The following is a 21,077-nucleotide window of genomic DNA, read 5'->3' as shown; positions in this document are numbered from 1 at the left end:
AAGTTCTTTTCGACATTGGGAAACCAAAATATAGCACTTACGTGGTAATTTGTGGTAAATGGATCATTTTAGTATTTTAAATGTGACATGATATCTGACAACTGACGTCGGAAACTGCGCATTTAGCAGTAACACCAACCGAATTTAGTAACTTTTGGTTCCACGTGTAACCGTTGTTCAAGAGTGAGGTTATAAATCTCAGACAAGTTAAAACAACATGGATGTTGTGAAAGATGTTTTAGAAAAATCGGCAAAAGAGGCCGATAAATATAAATCGGTGGAAGTAAATAAGTTGATTGACATAGATGTAGGTGCCTTATTAGCTATAGATTCGAATCCGCTTGATTCCAAAGCTCTGAGGTAAAGTATTTAGGTTAAAACCCCACGCTTGTATTAACTTGTTCACATTGCAGAAGTAGCCCCAACGACTACTTGTTAAAATTAACGAGGGACAATGTACAGTTGATGTATAATCAGATTTGGGAATTACCGACGGAAAGGATAGAAGAAGCCATTGTGGTGAAACTCCCAAAACCAAAATATTCATTACCACGCGCCAAACCTGTACCCAAGCCACGATCACTAACAAAGTGGGAACAGTTCGCTAAAGCGAAGGGTATCGTCAAGAAAAAGAGGACGAAACTAACCTGGGATGACCAGCTGAAAAAATGGATACCTTTATATGGTTTCAAGCGTGCTGCAGCACAAAAGGAAAAAGACTGGGTGTTAGAAGTACCCCAGAACGCGAACCCCATGGAAGATCAATTTGCGAAAAAGGTTGAAGCTAAAAGTGAAAGAGTGGCGAAAAACGAACTGCAAAGGCTGCACAACATTGCTAAGGCCAAGCACGTCAAAATACCTCGGTTTGGACTCACGAATCCCGATGTGTCGTCAGCAAAAGAGGTAGTTATGCGTAAATTTTGTTAAACAGGGTGTAATGTACAAATTTTAGCTGCAAGCTGCAGTCACAGTGGCTAAATCATCAACGGCTAGTCTGGGTAAGTTTCAAGAGAAACTCCCGAAGGAAAAAGAAGCGAGAGGAGTGGGTGCTATCACACCAGGTGCGACGAGGAAGCGGAAGTTGCCACCTGTGTCTGGGTCAGATGAGAAAACGCAAAATCTAAACATTGTCGAGACAGTTTTGAACAAGCGCCCAAAAATTGATATGGAAAAGGCAGTGGCAAGGCATATGAACGATGAACAATTGCAGTGAGTTTTTTTTTCCATATTATTTTATTTCAGCAGTGTCTGAAACTAATATGTGATCAAAAGATTTTCAGATTAGAATAGACTTTGGAAATAATTTCCGTGGTTTTTGATTAAACCAGGTTTAATTGGGTTTAATCAAAGAAAGGGAAAATATTTCCATAGCCTATCCTAATTAGAAAACTTTGTGATCGCCCATTATCAATATTAAATTGTAATAAATGAGGAGTGATTAAAAAAAACCTGTTGTCACTGGTTGGTCGTTATAACCTCACTTCTTTTATCCATCGTGTCGATGTAGTGTAGACATACGTGTCGTGACAAAAGATGATTAACAATAACTGGGAGGTTTTCATAGATTTAATAATTGCAAACATCGTTTTATTAAAATGATAATAACAATGTTTATTAACATTCAAGATAACAAACGCTTCATAAATTATTTTGTTAATTTTCAATAAGCTTCCAAGTCTATAAAACCCAAAATGCCCATACTATATTTTAGTTTATACTTGACTAATAGCGGGTGTTCAATTGAAAAATCACTCAAAGTAGGCGTTGGAATTTCATTTGACACAAACGGCATGTCTGTTCTTACAACATCCATTTAGCAGAAACATGACCTGTTGTATGTTATATGTTACAAGAACAGACATGCTGTTTTGCCGTTTCTGTCAAATGATACTACAGCGCCTACTCTGAGTGTTTTTTCAATTGAAGACCCGTTATTTCTACAGAGAGATCGAAAAAGAAATTAGTCAAAGTTGGCCACACACAACAAGCCGTTTGTGATAATTTAAATTTTTTTATTAAATGTCAAATTAACAGTTTAAAATTAAAATTATGACACCTACTTTTAAAACACACAGTGTGATTTACCGTGTGAGCAGTAGCGTTGTCATGCTGAAAAAAACTTTAATTTCGTTTGATAACATTGCAAATTACTTTTGTCAACGTGACGTTTAATAAAAAATTATTTATTTATTTGAGACAATAGAAAAGTCAGGTCAGGTGTGTGAAATAAATTTTATAGCAAATAGTATAACAAAGAATGTTCGAATTGGCGCTTTTTTTTTTACTTTTTCCACATCCTAGATTCTATTACTAGTTGCCACTTCCACTCGACAGAAGAACATAATTAGCCCCGCCCACCCATCCTGCCCACTTTTTCCGATTTAATGAAATGAATAATCCTGTACTGAACCGAAATAAAATTAATCGTTACAATGAGAAGAGGAGGTGGGGCTAGTACTGCTAAGATATGACTGATATTGATAAATGACAAACCTTCTAAGAAAATAGAGGGTGGGTGGGCGTAGCTAGTATTTGATAAGATGAAACTGATTTTGTCAACTTTGGCATTTCGACCACTTTTTAACTACATATTTCCGAAAACATTTTTTTGTAGATTTCGACATCCAAAAGTCATTTTTGCCGTCGTTCCTTTGGAAATTCCTACCGTTTTTCCAAAATCGCCAATTGAAATATAGCAATTTTACAGTTCCGTCAAAATCGCTCGGTATAAAATTTTTGTAGATAAAAAGGGAAATTATTAATAATTTTTGTTTTACAAAATACAATAGTTATAAGAGTGTACTTCGTGATTTTCATATATTATTCACAGAAATGTTTAAAATTTGTTTATTTGAGAGAATAAAGAACTCATAACAGGTCAGATCACGTTAGGTCAAGTCAGGTCGGGTGCATGAAATAAGTAATAAATTTTACAACAAAGAATATAACAAAAATTAGCCCCGCCCACCCACCCTGTCTCCTTTTCAATGGTTGATTTCATCCAATTTGAACGAAAGTAGTGATCTTATAAACAGAAATAAAATTAGTCGTTAGAATGAGAAGAGGAGGTGGGCGGGCGATGCTAATATTTGCTAAGATAAGACTGACTTTGGCACTTGTGACATATTCGACCAAAAGAGTTACGATTAGTGCTTTTTTTTACTTTTTTCACATCCTAGATTCTATTAGTTGCCACTCCCACTCGACAAAAGAACAATTAGCCCCACCCACCCGGCTTCTATTTTGGTTTTATCCGCTCTGAATGGATGGAATGATCTTATATTGAACAGAAATAAAATTAGTCGTTATAATGAGGAGAGGGGGTGGGTGGGTGGGGCTAATATTTTCTAAGAAAGACAGATTTTGGCAGATGACATATCCTACAAGAAAATAGAGGGTGGGTGGGCGGGGCTAGTATTTGATAAGATAAGACTGATTTTGGCACTTGACATATTCGACCAAAAAAGAGTTACGATTAGCGTTTTTTTTCTTTATTCACATCCTAGATTCTATTAGTTTCCCCTCCTACTCAATAGAAGAACAAAATTAGCCCCGCCCACCCACCCTGTCTCCATTTCGGTGATTGGTTTTATCCGCTCTGAATGGATGGAATGATATTATACTGAACAGAAATAAAATTTGTCGTTAAATGAGAAGTGGGGGTCGGTGGGTGGGGCTAACATTTGGCAAGATAAGACAGATTTTGGCAGATGATAATCCTACAAGAAAATAGAGGGTGGGTGGGCGGGGCTAATATTTGACAAGATAAGACTGATTTTGGGATTTTTGACATATTCAACCAAAAAAAAGTCACGATTAGCGCTTTTTTTACTGTTTTTACATCCTAGATTCTATTAGGTGCCCCTCCTACTTGACAGAAGAACAAAATTAGCCCCTCCCACCCACCCTGTCTCCATTTCGGTGATTGGTTTTATCCGCTCTGAATGGATGGAATGATGTTATACTGAACAGAAATAAAATTAGTCGTTAGAATGAGAAGGAGGGGTGGGCGGGTGGGGCTAATATTTGCCAAAATAAGAGTCATTTGTAAAATGTTGCTGTACAATTTGGTTTTTGTTTCCAAAAATCTGAATGTCAAGGGTAAAAACTGAACACGAACTTAAAACTACAACTATAGGAATAGTATATATATTGTTATATGTAATTATACTTTTTTTGTAATAATTAAACACTGTTTCTAGACGATCCGAGGAGAAAAAAGGAGAACGACCTAAGCGGCTGCGAAAATCCCACGGCAGCAGCACGGGTGGTGGTGGCAGAAAGAAACCTAAAAACTCAAACCGACCAAGAAAAGGCAAGATGGCGGGAGGCAGGAAACGACGTTAATTTAGTTTTCTCTAATTTTACAGTGTTATATAGTCTAGAGGTAAGTTATATGAAGATCGTTTCTCCTTGTTTTTCCCAACCCAAGCTGGGGTCCTTAGAAACAGCCATGTAGACGAGTGTTCCAGCTCCCGGTAAAGGTTTAGCTGCGACATACGTTCTTTTATCATCGGACCAGCGGCACATGAAGTCTCTGGCGCTCGCATCCTCCAACTAACAAAATTAATATCAAAAAACGTACATTTAACAACTGAAGTGTGCAAAGCTTGTCCATTAATCAAACAATAGTTGTGTTACTTTATTTTTAACAATTGTGTTATTTTTGCAGTTAAGAGTTTATTTTTACCTTTTCATCTAACGGTGACACACCAAGAAGATCTTCTCCCTGGACAGCCTTGTGGAGAACTTGTAAGAAGTACTTGAAGAAACTGTTTCTGTTTTTTTTTATTGTAACGTCAGTAGCTTTTAATGAACGCAACTTCAAAACCCATTTTTTACAAATTTCCTTATCTAAAAAAAGGGTATATGTATATATTGCTCACATGGTACTATGTAAATCTCTACTGTAATCCGCCAACCACACCTGTACATACGGAAGACCATTCTTCTCATTATTAGTTTAATGGGTTAAAGGATGTATCACGTTAAGAATGTGTTATGTCATTAATTCTTAACAATAATATAATATTATTGTTATTGAATACCAATGTGATGTTCTGATGGCGTTCCAATAAATTTTTAAAGTTTTATTTGATTTTTTTTTCCACCAAATATTTAAAAGATGAACAGTTGAATTTTGAGTGGCATTCTGTCATTGGTCAATTAGGAATCGCGCATGCGCATTGTGAAATCAATCACTGAGTCGTGGAGCTGCAACGAACCAATCACTTGGAATAAATATATATTTAAAAAATATATATATTTGAAGGTTATAAAAATAAAAAAGTTTTCATGAAATAGAACAGCAGTGTGCGGAGACAAAAATTTCATATGCAATGCAATGGAAGATTTGAAGCAATGTGACCAAATCGATTCAAAGCATTGAATTCCAATTTTCGTAATAACTAATGATAATGAAAGAATATAAGAGGAAATACGAAGTCCTACTACTGCCTAAGACCTACTCATACCAAGAATGAGCCATTCAAATATGATCAAAGTTCAACAATAAAATCTTCGATAATACCATAAAGTATAGCTAAAAAAAAAGAAAGTCGACTAAATTAAGCTGGTCGTCAGAACCACTTGATTAAACCCAGCTGGTCGTGTAACGTATTTCATTAAAACATTTATGAAACTCATTAACAAAACTGACACCACATCATGGTTATACCATGTCTGGTATGGTTTTTATTAATTTTTTGTGTAGGATGTCCGCTGTATTTGTAACGTCTAATGTAATATGCAGGAGACCTATATTTTGTAATCACTCAGAATCTCTCACAACAGCAACTACTCGTCACTTTTAAGACAAAAATGGACAAAAATTAGTTAGTTGAAACTGCATAAGAATCAATAATAAAACTGCTAATCAAAATTTATCTGTTTATTTCTCCGAAAACTTGCTGACATTATCTCAAAATTTTTCTTGAGAAAAATTTAAACGTGCAAAACATAATGAGTCTACAGTCGTTTATAGGTAAACACATTCATATTTTTTGAAATTTGTTACGCAGGGCAACTCAAAGAAGTTTCAAAATGAAGCAATTTATTTTAATGTTAAATTAAAAACGAGTTACCTCTTTTTGTCTAAATTTGTGAATACAGCGCTGTTACTAGTAATAATATTGCACTGTGTAAAGTAGTTCTAGAAATATTTGAGAATAAAGTTAATATCTTTTATTGCCTTCACAATACGTATTTATTTCACATTGTGAGTGCAATACATCACCAAAGCGTAATTGTTTAAACTAAATGAAATCTCATTCGCCACGGTCCCAACGACGAGAATTGTTTTTATTTTTTTATTCATAAATTCACAGTTCATGTTAAGATTTTGAAATGGTCGTGACGACAAATTCATTTTTTCCCACTCAACTTATTTTATTAACGACATATCTAAAGTTCTGTTTTTTTTTTAAGTTATTACATTTTCTGCACTTCATAACTTCTCACTTCAGACAGTGACTTCAGATTTAAAATAATTTGTGACAGTTAAATTAATCTTAAACGCTGACTCATTTTTGAGAGAAAGAACTTTGAAATTTATCATCAGCTAAATTAATGTCATTATTTTCTTACAACCTGAATTTGAACATTTATTCTCGAATTATGGTCGTGTTTATTTCATATGTGCTTTGTTTTATGCGTGATGTAGGGTTCCACGATGTAATTAAACTTGATAAACGAATTTTGATTTAATCATAAATTCAATTAATGTATAATTTCCGTTCTTCTGTTGTGTAAACATCTTAATAAAGTGTGGCGTAATTAAAATTTGTTTAATTCCTTCCTTGAAATATTGGCACTCATTGTGCTATCGTCAACGCACCGGATCACCTGTTGGAAACAGAGCACCCAAATATAGAGTATTTTTCTCTCATTATAATTGCTCACATGAATGTTTATCTGCAAAACCGGATTTTCACCGCTGCGAATCAAGTCACCTAGGTAGCGCCATCCTTTACGTAAGTCTCAGGAATGCGAGTGTGTTTTATTGTGTGATATTCAAATATTTATATCTATTTATTTGTAACATTTGAGTTCATTTTTGAAAAGCTGGAAAACTTTTTGTAGCCGGGAAATAAGTTCCTTCGAGTTTATTTCACAGCTCTTCCCTCTCCTGAATGGAGGAATAACAACATACAATATAGGGTTGTATTTGTTGACGATCACAGTTAAAGGCAAATTTTAAAATTTTTCGCGGGTTTTATCATTTTGTATACATATCTCGTTTTGGCGGGATATTTAAATTATCATTTATCACAATACCTACATACATTATAAAAATAAATTTTGATTTGTAAAAACTAAATCGATGCCGACATTTGTGTGAAAATATGCGAAATTAGGAAGTCAATCACATGATGAACTCTAGTGGAAGAAATCGCGAGTTGAGGATCAGAGAAACACGAATGTTTAATAGATTACTATAAATAAAAAGTTTATTCAATCTGCAATCAGGGTTAATTATTACAATATCTGGGCAGTAGTTTTAGGGAATTTTCAGATTACCTTAAATCTAACAGTGTAAAAGTTTGAAAATTCTAGAAAATTGAAAGAAATTTTGTGCAAGAGTTAGTTTCGAAGTTTTTTACTTCCCGAACGTAAACTAAGGAAGGCGACTTGGTACTTTAATATTTTCTCGACGTTTTATGACCCCTAGACTCCTAGACAGAGCCGGTATTGCCAACGTTTCTCATCTTCCCGTGTGGTTCCTTCTTCACTTTTCGTGTTATGAGGTTTAGGACGTAGGGGGCCCAAAATACTAGCAATACAAGTTTAAATATAATAAGCCAACACGAATGTCGAAAACTAGTTCAGTGAAGTTTTTTTAATTAATTTCGAAAAATCTACAACCGGTCTTGAAAATCATGAACGCAGTTAATGTTGTTGTCTTCAAGAACTGCTGTAACTTACGCACCGATTAATGGAGAACTCATAATTCGTAACATTCACATAATTATAATTTTGCGTGAAATAATTTTTACCTTTATTACTCTGCACCATTGCAATTAAATTTTTAGCGATCTCCAGATTAGTCAAGAACTCTTCGTCGTACACGTCCAGGACCCTTCTTCCTGCCGCCAGCGCCGCCGTCGGCATACACACTCCTTCTGCCGCTGCCGCCCCTGCTCCTGCCGCCATTATCAACTATAAATTTGGTATTGATCACGGCCCAATCAATGACAGAAAATAAGACAATTAATTTTATTTATTAGTTGTCATGGTAACCGGCCCTCATTTACTAATCAGTTTTAGATGCCAAATTATGAGGTGCACCCTTTTGGTTTTCCATCATGAGTATCCGAAATCGAAAATTTGTTCCGGAATTAGACAACGAAGGAATCTTCGAAAAGCCCTTAGACGTCCCGAAAGATGACGAAATTTTTCGAGATAATAAATATTTACTTAAACCCTACGAACGGATGCACGCGCACCATACGTTGGCTAGTGCACGCAGATACGCATACTTTAGGCCCTTTAGGTGAGTCCAAGTTTTATTATTATTTATTGTATTGTTGTATTTTTGTTGTTTTTGTTATATTTTGCAATTTAATGAACGTTGGAAGTGTTGCGTTATACGTGAGTGACGTTCTCGTCGTAATAATTTCCCTGATATGCTGCAGGCTGTAGTTGAAGAAGATACTTCTTAGCTTCTACTATAATGTATTTTTTTTTCTGTACCAAAATTAAATCCTATTACTGCACTACATACAGGATCGCTAAAAAGTATGGAAGCAATTGAATATCGAGAGAACGGTTTCTTGAATCTTTTTGAAATTTGGACTATCCCTAGGAATACTCAAGTTCTATTTTCTGCGATTTTTTAAATTTTATACTTCATTTGTTTTTGAGATGCAGGGTTAACATGATTTTTTTTAATGCACTAGTAGTTAAATATTCAGTTTTTAAATAGTGCATTTTTTTCTGAATTCAGAAATGTAACGCATGCATTATTTTATTTTTTCTCAACATGGTAAAATAAATTCTCAAAATAAAATGCTCAAAATTCGAAAATCGTAGCTAGCCTGACAATACTATCACCTGTTATAGTCCTGGCGTAGAACACTTTATTCAAAAATTATACTAGTGCCTAATCATTGTAAAAATGATAGAACTTAGGGTACATAAACTGAAATAAACGTGCCAGCCTAACAGACTGATTTAAATGCTGTTTCCAAATAAATTACAAAATTTTCTGGAAATAACAGTACTCTGATTTAATGATTGTAAATAGTGAATATGAAAGCTTTTTGAAAAATTAAAATAAAAATTTACGTTATTGAAAAAAGATCAAATCAAGATTTAAGAAACAATAATTTTACAACAAATGTTCGAAATGTTCTCCATTAACTTTGAATCTGTTAGAATATTAGAAGGAATATCAGAAACCACATTTAATATTCTTTCTTGGAGTTCTTCGATGCTTTGTGGTCTGATTTTTTATATAACCCCACAGAAAAAAATTAAGTGGAGTTAAATCGAGTAACCTAGCTGGCCACGCAACTGCTCCCCTTCGTATGATGATGTAGATTACAAAAAAAAAAAACGTATTTTTATAAAAGTAAAATTGACAACACTACACGCACCTAATGCGTGAATAAGACATTTATAAATTATAAACAAAAACAAAACCAACGAAAGAAAAATCCATTAAAGCATAACCAACTAAACACTAGAACAGATGTTGAAAATTCCTGCGTTATGCATATTAGTAAGTTCGTAATGTTTCAAAATTTTGATCATTTTTTGTAAAAGTTAGCTAACATAAATCTGATTTTGGCAAATGACATACCCCCTAAGAAAAGAGAGGGTGGCTGGGCGGGGCTAGTATCTGCTACGATAAGACTGATTTTGGCAAATGAGATCCCAATTAGAAAATAGAGGGCGGGTGGGTGGGGCTAGTACCTGCTTAGATAAGACTGATTTTAGCAAATGACGTATCCTCTAAGAAATTTAATTAAATTATTATGAGAAAAGACACTAGAGGCTCCAAAGGACTTTCAAATTTTTTCCAAACAGGAATACCTAGAACCTCAAGATTGTTTTAAATTAAAAAAAAAACGAGGTCCCAAAATTAACTCAAAAACAGGTCAGGTCAGAATTTTATTTTCCAAAACTAGAACACCAAAGTCGCCCAAAATTGTTTTTAATAATTACAAAAAAATCTCCATGGGCTCCCAAAATAATATACTATGGGTAGTTATTGATTGTGATAATGAATGTGTTGTGTTGTTTAATTGTTAAATAATATACGCGACACTTACTTCCATCGTCGCAAAGGAGGAAGCCAGCAAGATTCACGGCGGCGAAAATTCGGTATTGCACATAAACATTCACGTGAAGAATGACAATGAGAAAAAAACTTGTAAACACGTTTTGGTTATATCACATTTTATGAAGATGTCAAATTACCCATTAATTCACGTTATTGATTATTATTATTGATTAAAGCAAAATTAGTTCACAAAAACTACATCATCGTGGATTGAATGAATTTTAATTTCCCATTCACATAAACCAAAACACATGTGAAATAACCACAACAGACACATATTCCGTATGATTCAAATTATAATATGGTTGTCCCAGAAAACTCTCGGCATACTTTGCGACCAAATGTTCAAGTTCAAGCTTAACAAATTATTAAACGTGTAAGAAAATGTTAAAGGCCTCCCGTTTTCGACTCCACGACGAGATTAATTTAACTGATGAAAATTTCAAGACCTATTCTCTCAAAATGGATCAATTTTTAAAATTAGTTTAAATACAATGAATGAATTATTTTAAATCTCGAGTGAGAAGTTATGAAGTGTGAATAATGTATTTATTTATTTATTCGTTACTAAAATAAGTTAAGTATGAATAATTGGTACCTTCCAGGTACTTTACGGAAACATTTCCGTTATTGTAGTTCAATTGTCTTAGAATCGTGAACAGTTAAAAATTTTAACATATGACGTTAAATTACTTTACATTACACTAATTACACCCGTTTGTTTAAACAATTCCCGTTGGTGAAATTACAAATAAAACTCTATGTACCTGGTTTTAATACGTGTTTAACTCACAACACCAAAACAAGACGTGGGGCTAAAAAACACCCTTTAAAATCCACATCCCCATTCCAAACTCCTAAACTACCAACCTAATACGCTAATACGTTATTGGAATTATAATTTTTATTTTTCAAATGCGGTTTCGCCGCATTTTTCTCGGCGCGAAATTTAAATTTTCAAATCGGGACACCACAAAACTAATCATTGCTTTATATTATTTAGATTTTTATCCTTACCTGTGAGATTTTGTTTTCCATGCCCACCCCTTATGAGAAACATTTTGATCATACTGTATGTTGTTTCAAAAACGAGAAATGTAAGATGCATTTGTAAACAGAAATGTCTTTGTAAGTTTAATTTTCATGTAATCGCGTAAGCTTGGATGTTGTAGGCACGAGGCGCACGTGATCACTCCATCTGTTCAGTAGATAGACTTTAGAGGATAAAACGCTCGCCAGAATTTGTCTATAATAAGAATGATCAAAAATTTGATAACTTCGTTTTAAGCTTTTACAAGGTAAACCAGTCTTGAAACTTACATTACAACATACTCCTTTACCGTGATTTATACCGTACCCACATTAAATTTAGGCAGAATATCGTAAAAAATTCAGTTTGTAAAATATTTGTGTTTTAGAACCAAAGTATTATTACGAAATAAAGCCATACGCAACCCCGGTACAACGCCTATGTGCCGTCGAGAGCTTTCTAGTGTGTACGACGATGATGGGTGAGTCATCATCGGTGACGCTAGCCGGGCGCGTTCCATAAAGACAAGTCTGGAGCGGGTTACCGGAAGTCTCGATTACGGGGCCGAGAAAAAACTCGAAGCGGCTTTCTCGATCCATCGCGAAGAACGTACAGGTTTAAATAGAGGTCTCCGTCGGGAATGATCATTATTCAGTTAACAAATCGAGTTGAGTGAAGACAGAGGGGCCAATTCCAAGTTGGTGGCGCAAGTCACTGGTGCAGCGCAACTTTATAATGCTAATTTGGGTATCAAATGCTGATTGCTAGGGGTGACGGAATAAACAAACGCAATTTTTCGAGATAAATTGCGCCAACTTGCACTGCCTACTAGAGGTGCCGCAACTCCATGGTGCAAATTTCAATGGAAAATTCGACACAACTGCGTTTGTTGATTCCGTCGCCCCTAGCAACCAGCATTTGATACCCGAATTAGCATTATAAAGTTGCGCTGCACCAGTGACTTGCGGCACCAACTTGGAATTGGCCCCAGAGTCCAGCCAAGTTGCGCCGGAATTATTTTGTACGTAATCGCTGTGTAATCGGTTGTGTAAATTTGAGCTATTGAGAAATATGTTGTTGAGTTTAACCCACGCCGATTTTTAAATCATCGATCAACGTAATATTGGTGTCGGAAGTGAGATCTGAAATTAATAACTGGTTTTACGACGATTTCCGAGCGTTTGAACAAGAATTCATGAGCTATGTTTGTAAAAATGGACGAAAGAATATACGCAAGAAATAAAGAAATGACAGAAGAAATGGGCGCAACAATGGAGAAAATGGACGAAAAAATGGACGCAAGAAATAAAGAAATGAAAGAAGAAATGGGCGGAAGAATGGAAGTAATGAACGAAAAACTGGAAATGATGGACACAAAAACAGACAAACAAAAAGATAACATATTCACTAGCCTAATTGAAAAATTCCAAAAGGAAGTGGAAGCAAATAAAAACGAAATAGAAAAAATCAAAGAAGGACGTAAAACAAATTTGGAAAATGTGGGAAATATTGTAGGAGAAAATATGATCTCAATGGTGCATTAGTTGAAGAGTAAGTTAGAAAAATCAGTGGAATGTACAGAAGATCGAATGGAGAACAGAATGGAAGATCGTATAAAAATTATGAAAGATCGAATGGAGAGTAAAATGAAGAACTTTGAAAAAATATTCAAAAATGCAGCAACATCTGGTTCCTATAATTTGGTGTCTACCCCCAGAACAATTCAATCAGCAACCATACGAGAAGCAGTTTGAAGCAGCAGCGACGTCGATACTCCAAACTATCTACGAAGAAGACAGAAACAGATACAGTGCCCTAACTGCTGCTCTGGAACTTCGATTTGCGGATGAACATCTGAGACAGGTTTTTGCAGCCCAAGTGAAGACACTAATCCAGAAAGTTGGAGAATCCCTTAAATAAGCAGATGTCAAGAGACTGGTACGTCTTGCATACTCCGACGCACCACCAACTTTTCGCGACGTTCAAATTAAGAAGGTTAAGAAGAGCGGCAGAACTAGAGATGGAAGAAAACGACGGAATAAAGAGGATAGGTACTGGAAAAACTGCCACAACAAATGGATGGTAAAAATAAGGTCCCCAGGGAAGTGAAAATAGGCAGTTTCACCAAAGGAAGTAGTTCAACTATACCGGGGAAGGTTAATGGGAATTGGGTGGCAATCAGGATCGATACTGGAGCTGAAGTCTCAGTCCTACGTAGAGGACTCTTGAGAGCTAAAGATCTAAGGACTATTCCCGAAACAATCAGATTGAAGACCGTGACTGAAGAGTGAAGCCAATCATGGGTGAAGCAGAGGTAGAAATCTGCATTGGTCAGCTGAAGATAAAACATTGAGCTCTAGTGGCTAACACTGAAGACGACTATATTTTGGGAAACAGAAGGTTTGCCAACGGGTTTGCCGATATTGCTGCTCCACTGCACAGGCTGGCGGATTTAAAGTCTCAGTTTAATTGGACTGCTGAATGTGAGGCAGCCTTCAAATGATTGAAGAATAGACTATGCTTTAGTCCTATTCCATCCTATCCTCAATCATCGGGATACAGACGCGAGCAACATCGGAATAGGTGCTGTATTGTTACAGGTGCAAGACAAGTAAGAAAAAGCTACCGAGTACTTCAGCAGCGTACGTTTCAAACCCGAGAAGAACTACTGTGCTACGAAGCAAATTCCTGATTAGAACCGATCATGCAGCCCTCACATGGCTTCTTCAGATGAAGAATCCCGAAGGACAAGTGGCTAGAAGGCTTGAACGACTCCAACAGTATCACTTCAAAATTCAACACAGGGCTGGTAAGCTCCACAATAATGCGGACTATTTGTCGAGAAGACCGTGTAAGAATTGCAAACACTGCGACAAGATCGAGCAGCGTGAAACGTCGTTCAACTGTAGGACAGCAGTCATCGAAGATGAAGAATGGACTACTGTCCAGGTTAGAAAAGACCAAGAGGAGGACGTGTAGATCAGGCCGTTGCTGAAATGGAAAGAGGATGGGGTAGAACGACCAGCTTGGTCGGAAATATCGGACGAGTCACCCTCTTTCAAAGCGTTATGGGCCCAGTGGCACTCTCTACGTCTCTAGAACGGATTGCTTAAGCGAGCTTGGGAGAGTCCGGATGGGAAACATACCACCATGCAGTTGACGCAAGACGCTTTATAAAGTCAAGGAGAGATTCTGCTGGGTCGGTTATCGAGAAGGTGTCAAGAACTGGTGCAAGAAAGGTACGACCTGTGCGGCGGTCAAGGGACCGAGGACCACAACGAGAGGGCCGATGCAATACAAGGTCGGCTCGCCTTTCGAAAGAATTGCAGTTGAAATGGAGGGTCCTTTCCCGGTAACCGAGGACGGGAATAAGTACATAATGGTCAGCAGGTTTGGGGTCCCAACGGAACTCCATTAGGACCAAGACAGAAACTTCGAGTCAAACCTATTCCAAAGGGTGACTGAAGTCCTAGGGATACGGAAGACGAGGACTACGCCGTTGCACCCAGTCAGGTGGAATGGTCGAGCGGTTTAATCGTACAATGGAAGAACATCGTTCGAACGTGGTGGACGAACACCAGAAAGGTTGAGATTGACACCTTCCACTGTTCCTATTGGCTTATCGTTTAGCTGTCCATGACACGACAGGTCAGACCGGCGCAGATAGTTTCCGGAAGAGAACTTCGTCTGTCTTGTGACATCTTGTTCGGCTGTCCGAGTCAAGAACCAATGAAGGTTATAGATTACATCGATGATGTAGCAGAGATAACAGAGATATGACAGCTTTTGAATGCTCCATAAGAAATGCATGGGAGCGAAGTGAACACAGAATTTGACGTAAAGGACGGTTGGGGGCGCAACATTTGTGGTGGTAAACCTGATGTCCTAACATCAATGTTAAATGTTACTAAATATATTACTAGTAAAAGTGACATAACGAACGAAAAACACGAACTCTGAGATAACCTCAATTAAATATGATGCGATGGTTTCAAATTATAAAAGAAAAGTCATGTTAACTGCATATGTATGTATGTATTTATTACAGTTACATACATTTTAACAAACAATATACTATTGGTAAGTACAGGAATAGTTCTATAAAAATAACATCGATAAGTAAACCGATGATTTTCTGCAGCTATAATTAATTATTATTAATCAATGGAACTGGCAAATGCTCTATAAATGGGACAAAATAATTAATTTCCTCTGTTTTTTAGGTTGCTTCTGTAGTTCCCTATTATGGAATTTCAATGTATAAAATATACGTAATCGCACAAATAATGACAAAAGGTAATCAAGGGGGAGATTACTACATGGATGCTATTAAGGCCAGCTGATTTTTAAGTTGTCTAAGAACTGGAAGCAAAAGTGTATTATGTTCAAATGAACTACTGAAGGCATTTTCTAATTGTTCAATGTAATTTTGCAAACTGTTCATACGGAACATTAAGATTGCCATAAGATAAAGTTTTGGAATTGTGGGCTTGGAAACGACAATAATATAGTCTCTAGAATTTCTGCCACATGCATTTGTATATTCACAGCATATCTGAGAAGAGTGTTTTAAGCATGCATCCACTGAGTATCCACATATTTATCGTAAGATAGTTTGTTCAGCTAAATCAAACTCTTTGTACTCTATCCTATCTATTTTTAGGGCATTATGAGGTGGTTGGGAATTATTAATTATGGTGGGGATGTTGTACCTCTCACTTAAATTGGAGATATCTTCATTAACAGATAAGAATTGTGGTGTGATCAGATGATTAAAACAGGACTTGCGTTCGTGATGTATTTATTTTTTATGTTGTCGGTTCAGTAGATAAGGGAAGAGTGTTAGAGTCTGTGATTTTGAAAATGAAAAGACAGGTCGGTAGAGAGCGGTGAAACGGTTGTGTCGAAAGGGTTGTTAGAAGGTACTTGAAATCTTCGAAGGATAAGAATTATTGGGAAGGGCGAATAAAGATAGGTTTTACGACATGCAGGTGGACGAAGAGAAAGTTTCAGGGTGATAGTGGTTGGAAGTCAATAAATACAGACTATACACAAATATTACATGTTGCACAATTTTGTGGGATTTGTTAGCCCCCACAAAATGTTGCTAAATCAAAAGCACAATTACCAGTTGGGTTGTGCTGCATATATTTTATACAGAACAATAGCTTGTATTTGCTTATATTCAAATAAAGTGTGATGTAAATAACTATTAATAATAAGAGGATAAAAATAATTTTATTAACACCCGCACAGAACTAAAAGTGACTAAAGTCATCTTCGCAATGAAAAGGTAACATTCAATATTATAACTGTATTTGTACCCCTTAAAGTGTCGTCCTTGAATTTCAACGTTAGGTTGTAATAACAATCGTCTAATGGGCTAGAGGGTACTTTTATTATTATCCTCGCTATAAAATTGTACAGTTTGTGTTGTGTATACACATTTTAGAGTTTTAAAGGATAAGAAAAGTTAATACAACCATTTTGAGTAATTTAATGGTTTTTTTTTATCCATTTACTATTAGTCAGGATGTAAACATTACAAAAACACCAACAAATGTTAGATATAATACAATCATTTTTCGAATAAACTTAATGATGAAATCTATGAAATGTAATTTTTTTAATCTTGTCTTTTTCCGTTTATGAGGAACCTAGTATTTTTGGAAGAAAGATTAACCACTTTTGGTATATTCTTAAGATTGGAAATATCCCTGGTAATCAAATAGCCGCGCTACGAAAGTTTCACTCAAATTTAAATAGCGCGCCCGAAAGTGACGGTTTGGGGCGCAGTACATAAGGACTATTGTCGCTTAATTTCGCGAGCTGTCATATCTCTATTATCTCTGGATGTAGTAACCCAAACTTCCCGCCTCTAAATTGACCTTGAAAAAAAAATTGAAAGGCCCGCGAAAAATTTAAAAATTTAAAGTTTGACCTTGGCTGTCGTCTAACAAATAGGAACCTACGTTGTGTGTTTTTTTTTTGTTTTTGAAAAATGGCGGGAAGACGTTCTTTCATACAAGTGAGCATATACTGCATGTGAGTTGAGAGCGCAAGAAATAATAGACAAAATTAGAAAGGTCGAAATCCTTCCTTAGGAGGAAAAGAAACGAAGAGCGACAGTGACTCAGCGTGCCCTTCTGGTGACTCTGCAGGGTCACGGCGTCATCGGTCTTCATTCCTAAAAACCCCCTGGGGCTTTATTCACCGAAATATTACATTTCAAACACCTTAAGATATATGAAAGAAAACACTCGCGAATTGACAGACATACTCATATGAAAAACGAACAAACGCAAAATCCTATACATCTGTGTAAATCAATGCAAATATTTGAATATCACAAATTTAATAAAATAAAGCAAAATCCGACTTAAGTAACTGGATGCAAATACACAAGTTATTACGGGCGTGTGGCGGCAGATTTTTAAAGTTACGGCAGTTAACAGGAACACAACAAGAGTACCCCTGGGGACCTGGGGTGTTGTAACACAAGCGGAGTTTGGGGCTACCGGTCTGGAGCTGTTCTCCCCCCACGACGGTGATTCTATCTATCGCAAAGCCTACCCCACACGCATATCTCCATTACGAACGTGCCCTGCGGAACTAGGCCATTACGGTCGCCAGACCCGCAAGAGGATCTCGGCTATGGGCAGAAGCCAAGAACATCGGCGGCCGCCCCTGAATCTATCCAAACCTGTGGACTTGTACAGGTGACACGATAAATCTCGCCAGCTCGACTAGGAACCGAACTTCGCTTCTGCCACGTTTTCTGTGTCATTTAACCTCAATTCCATTTTTAAATATTCAATCTCTAAATCTCTTATAACTATGATATTAACAACAACTGAACAACTGTTAAAGTTTCAAAGAGTAGTAAACAACATTTAGATTCGCCATACAACCTTGTGAAATTTTAATCAACAAATAATAATTCTTATGTGAGATTAAAGTTGGACATCAAATAATTTACATGATAGAAACATTCATCAACAAAGTATTTACAAAACAAAACTTAGCAAGGATTTATGAAACAAGAGATCTGGTGTGAAATGAACTTGTACAAATAGAAATATTCTGTGAGGTTAAAACTGTAGAACATGAAATTTACGTCCAATTAAAATTATACAACAACTAAAATTACTGAAGTTAAAACTGTGAGATTGAGAAATATTGTATGAGATGGAAAATTGCAGAGTTAACAAAATTTACATGAGATTAATATTTGCCATACTTTATTAACGGTTCAAACAAAGAGTTTACGTTATGTCAAATTATATCATGACCTAAGTAATTGGTCACTTAAAAAAAAAACAAATTACTTTGAGAGTTTAAAATACCGCGAACTGGTTACCCCAACAAAACACATAATAAACAAACACAAAAATATCCAATCATCGCGTCTCGGTGATGTAAATTTTAAAATCGCTCCAAGGAAAAAGCGTCTCGGTGATGTTATTAATCTCTAGCGTCGCGAGGATGGACCTCTATCAATCTGTAGCGTTGTGAGGGTATGCCTCGATTAATGAATCAATCTGTAGCGTTGTGATGGCATGCCTCGATGAATTAATCAATCTGTGGAGTTGTGAGGCATGTCCCGATGAATTAATCATGATAACGATGATAACCACCTAAGGGAAGAAAATATCATAACCCCCGCCAGTTCGCAGTATAATGAACTTGTTTAACTGCCGTAAATTAACTATCAGCAATCTTGTGTGAAGAATTAAGAAGTGTTATAATGTAACGCTTACGTATATGCATCCAGAAGCTTATTCGTAATTAAACAATAAGGTGTTTTCTTGACTAAGTGAATTTCATGAAATCTTCTAACAAGTGGTTTATTTAAATAATCCTGATTGTTAAATTGTGTTTGCACTAGCTGACTATTAAGAAAAACTAACTTGATTGGTGAATTTACAAACAATGAAACAAATTTACAGCACGTGTTTCGTGTTGACCGAAAGTCCGCATTTCTCCGATTAAAAGGCCGCAAGAATTAACCGCGCGGGTTGGGGACAACTGTATCATTATGAAAGTTACGATTGATTGTCGTTAAACAAAGGCCGCCTCCCATTTTATTAACTACCAAACCAACTAATTTAAATCTAGCTCTTACCACGTGGTTACACTCACACCAGCACATTCAGACTGAATTTACGGCATGCAGTTTCTCTCTCTACCCATCAACCAACCTTGTAACTAGAAACCCCTAGGGCTAAATCGCCTGATTACCAAGCAAGCATTTCCGTGCGCCAGGTTGCCTATGTTTAACGATTTCCTTTTTGTGATTGAATTTTTTTTTCAAATTCAAATTATTCAAATGTGATTTCGCGCCGCTGTTAATTAATTTCAGCGCGAAAACTTTGATTTAAATTCGGTCACCAAAATGACTTGAAGGAGAAGCTGCTGAGCGTTCACGACACGGTGCGCCACAAGATCCGGGTGGCGAGCGACAGAATGAAAACACGCTACGACCTTAAGGGTAACTCAGTAGGATTTCAAGCAGGGGATTTGGTGTGGCTTTATAATCTCCGAAGAAGGAAAGGTCGTTGGCCGAAGTTGTCACCAGACTGGGAAGGTCCATATAATGTGACGAGAATCAACGATGTCGTTTACAGAATTCGACGAGGGCCGAAGAAGAAAATGAAGATCGTCCAGTTAGACCGCATCATGGAGTACAACAGGGACACCGTCGACGTTTCTGATCGGGACGATCAGAACTAAGGAGGGGGCAATGTTATGAAATAAACCCATACGCCGCCCCGGTACGACGCCTATGGGTCGTCTAGTATGTACGCGTTTCTTCTCGTATGTAGTATGACTCATAGGCCGCGCGGATGCAAGCGGAAGTCTTGAAGCGGCGCTGGAAGTGGAAGTCGCGAATACTCAATTCGAAAAAGAGCTCGATCACCGAAATATGGATTTAAATAGAGGCCACCTTCGGGAATGATTCATTTAGTCAAGAGTCGAGTGACCGAATGCATTTAAGTTGTGAAGTTATTTTGTACGTAATCGCTGTAGTAGTTAATAGTGTAAATCGAGTTATTAACAAATAAATTGTTGAGTTTTGAGTTCTGAAATATACTTTATTTGTTTTGACGATACTGATCAACACGACGTACTTACAGTATGCAGAATCTAGTTAATTTGCCAAAAGGAACCAACTGGGTTAATTTTTCACATTCAAGAAATTCGTTAAAAAACTTCAGACGATTTTACAGAAACGAATAAAGATCTTATTTTTGTGTTTTAGCAATTTGATACCCAAAGATGATCTCGACTTCATCTTGGATTCGCCGTACGACCACTCCATGGAAATTTTTCCCGACACAATAGATGTCTATCTCCAAGCGGAAACAATGGGTAAATCTACTTGGAGAAGACTAAGAAACACGTCGGATTTGAAATCGTCGTTAGAAGCTCGTGCAAGGATCGAATCTGTAGTGGCAAAAGTGCAAAGATTAAGATTGGCGAAGGAATTGGATGAAGACATACTACCTTTCAAATTAAATCCTGTATGTACAAGAATGTGTTATATTTGTTTAGTGTTTAATTTTCTTCCAGGCTCATCCTGTTATTATTAGTGGTATTATGGAACGTAGACATCCCAGCAATGTTAAATTGATGAATTCGTCGCACCATTCGCCTCAAACCAACGGCGGTTACTCCAGACAAGATTCCGACGGAAACTTTTATCAGTATTAGCGGTTTCTGTTGGCTGTTAGTATTTGTCACGGGAATAAATTAAGGTAG

At 36.6% G+C, this 21,077-nt stretch overlaps 3 protein-coding genes and 1 long non-coding RNA gene across 5 annotated transcripts; 3 read left to right on the top strand and 1 right to left on the bottom strand.

The window, feature by feature from the left end:
- The first annotated feature begins 178 nt into the window (after positions 1–178).
- Positions 179–5,091, top strand: LOC135132398 (ribosome biogenesis regulatory protein homolog). The gene is made up of 5 exons (XM_064060475.1): positions 179–360; positions 414–903; positions 953–1,209; positions 4,203–4,387; positions 4,673–5,091. The coding sequence occupies exons 1-4, from the start codon at positions 218–220 to the stop codon at positions 4,345–4,347; spliced, it is 1,035 nt and encodes a 344-aa protein (XP_063916545.1). The 5' UTR covers positions 179–217; the 3' UTR covers positions 4,348–4,387; positions 4,673–5,091.
- LOC135132399 (uncharacterized) lies at positions 4,134–8,198 on the bottom strand. Its single transcript, XM_064060476.1, has 3 exons — positions 7,995–8,198; positions 4,691–4,854; positions 4,134–4,557 (listed from the first exon to the last, which is right to left on the bottom strand). Exons 1-3 carry the CDS (start codon positions 8,149–8,151, stop codon positions 4,393–4,395), a joined length of 486 nt encoding a protein of 161 aa, XP_063916546.1. The 5' UTR covers positions 8,152–8,198; the 3' UTR covers positions 4,134–4,392.
- A 54-nt stretch (positions 8,199–8,252) lies between these two features.
- On the top strand, positions 8,253–21,076 carry LOC135131918 (protein CFAP276). The gene is made up of 3 exons (XM_064059785.1): positions 8,253–8,491; positions 20,578–20,839; positions 20,889–21,076. Exons 1-3 carry the CDS (start codon positions 8,304–8,306, stop codon positions 21,027–21,029), a joined length of 591 nt encoding a protein of 196 aa, XP_063915855.1. The 5' UTR covers positions 8,253–8,303; the 3' UTR covers positions 21,030–21,076.
- LOC135132164 (uncharacterized) lies at positions 15,071–16,942 on the top strand. Of its 2 annotated transcripts, XR_010280978.1 has the most exons (4): positions 15,074–15,186; positions 15,239–15,395; positions 15,539–15,920; positions 15,979–16,938. It is a non-coding gene; the product is annotated as an uncharacterized LOC135132164 (long non-coding RNA). The 2 variants fall into 2 exon arrangements; XR_010280977.1 differs by having other exon boundaries at positions 15,071–15,395; positions 15,979–16,942.
- Position 21,077: the final 1 nt, after the last annotated feature.

This window comes from Zophobas morio, unplaced genomic scaffold (assembly GCF_036711695.1).
Source record: "Zophobas morio isolate AGI-343-1 ecotype UQ-CSIRO unplaced genomic scaffold, CSIRO_AGI_Zmor_V1 ptg000021l, whole genome shotgun sequence".
Lineage (NCBI taxonomy): Eukaryota > Metazoa > Arthropoda > Insecta > Coleoptera > Tenebrionidae > Zophobas > Zophobas morio.
This window is presented reverse-complemented; position numbering and strand designations above follow the sequence as displayed.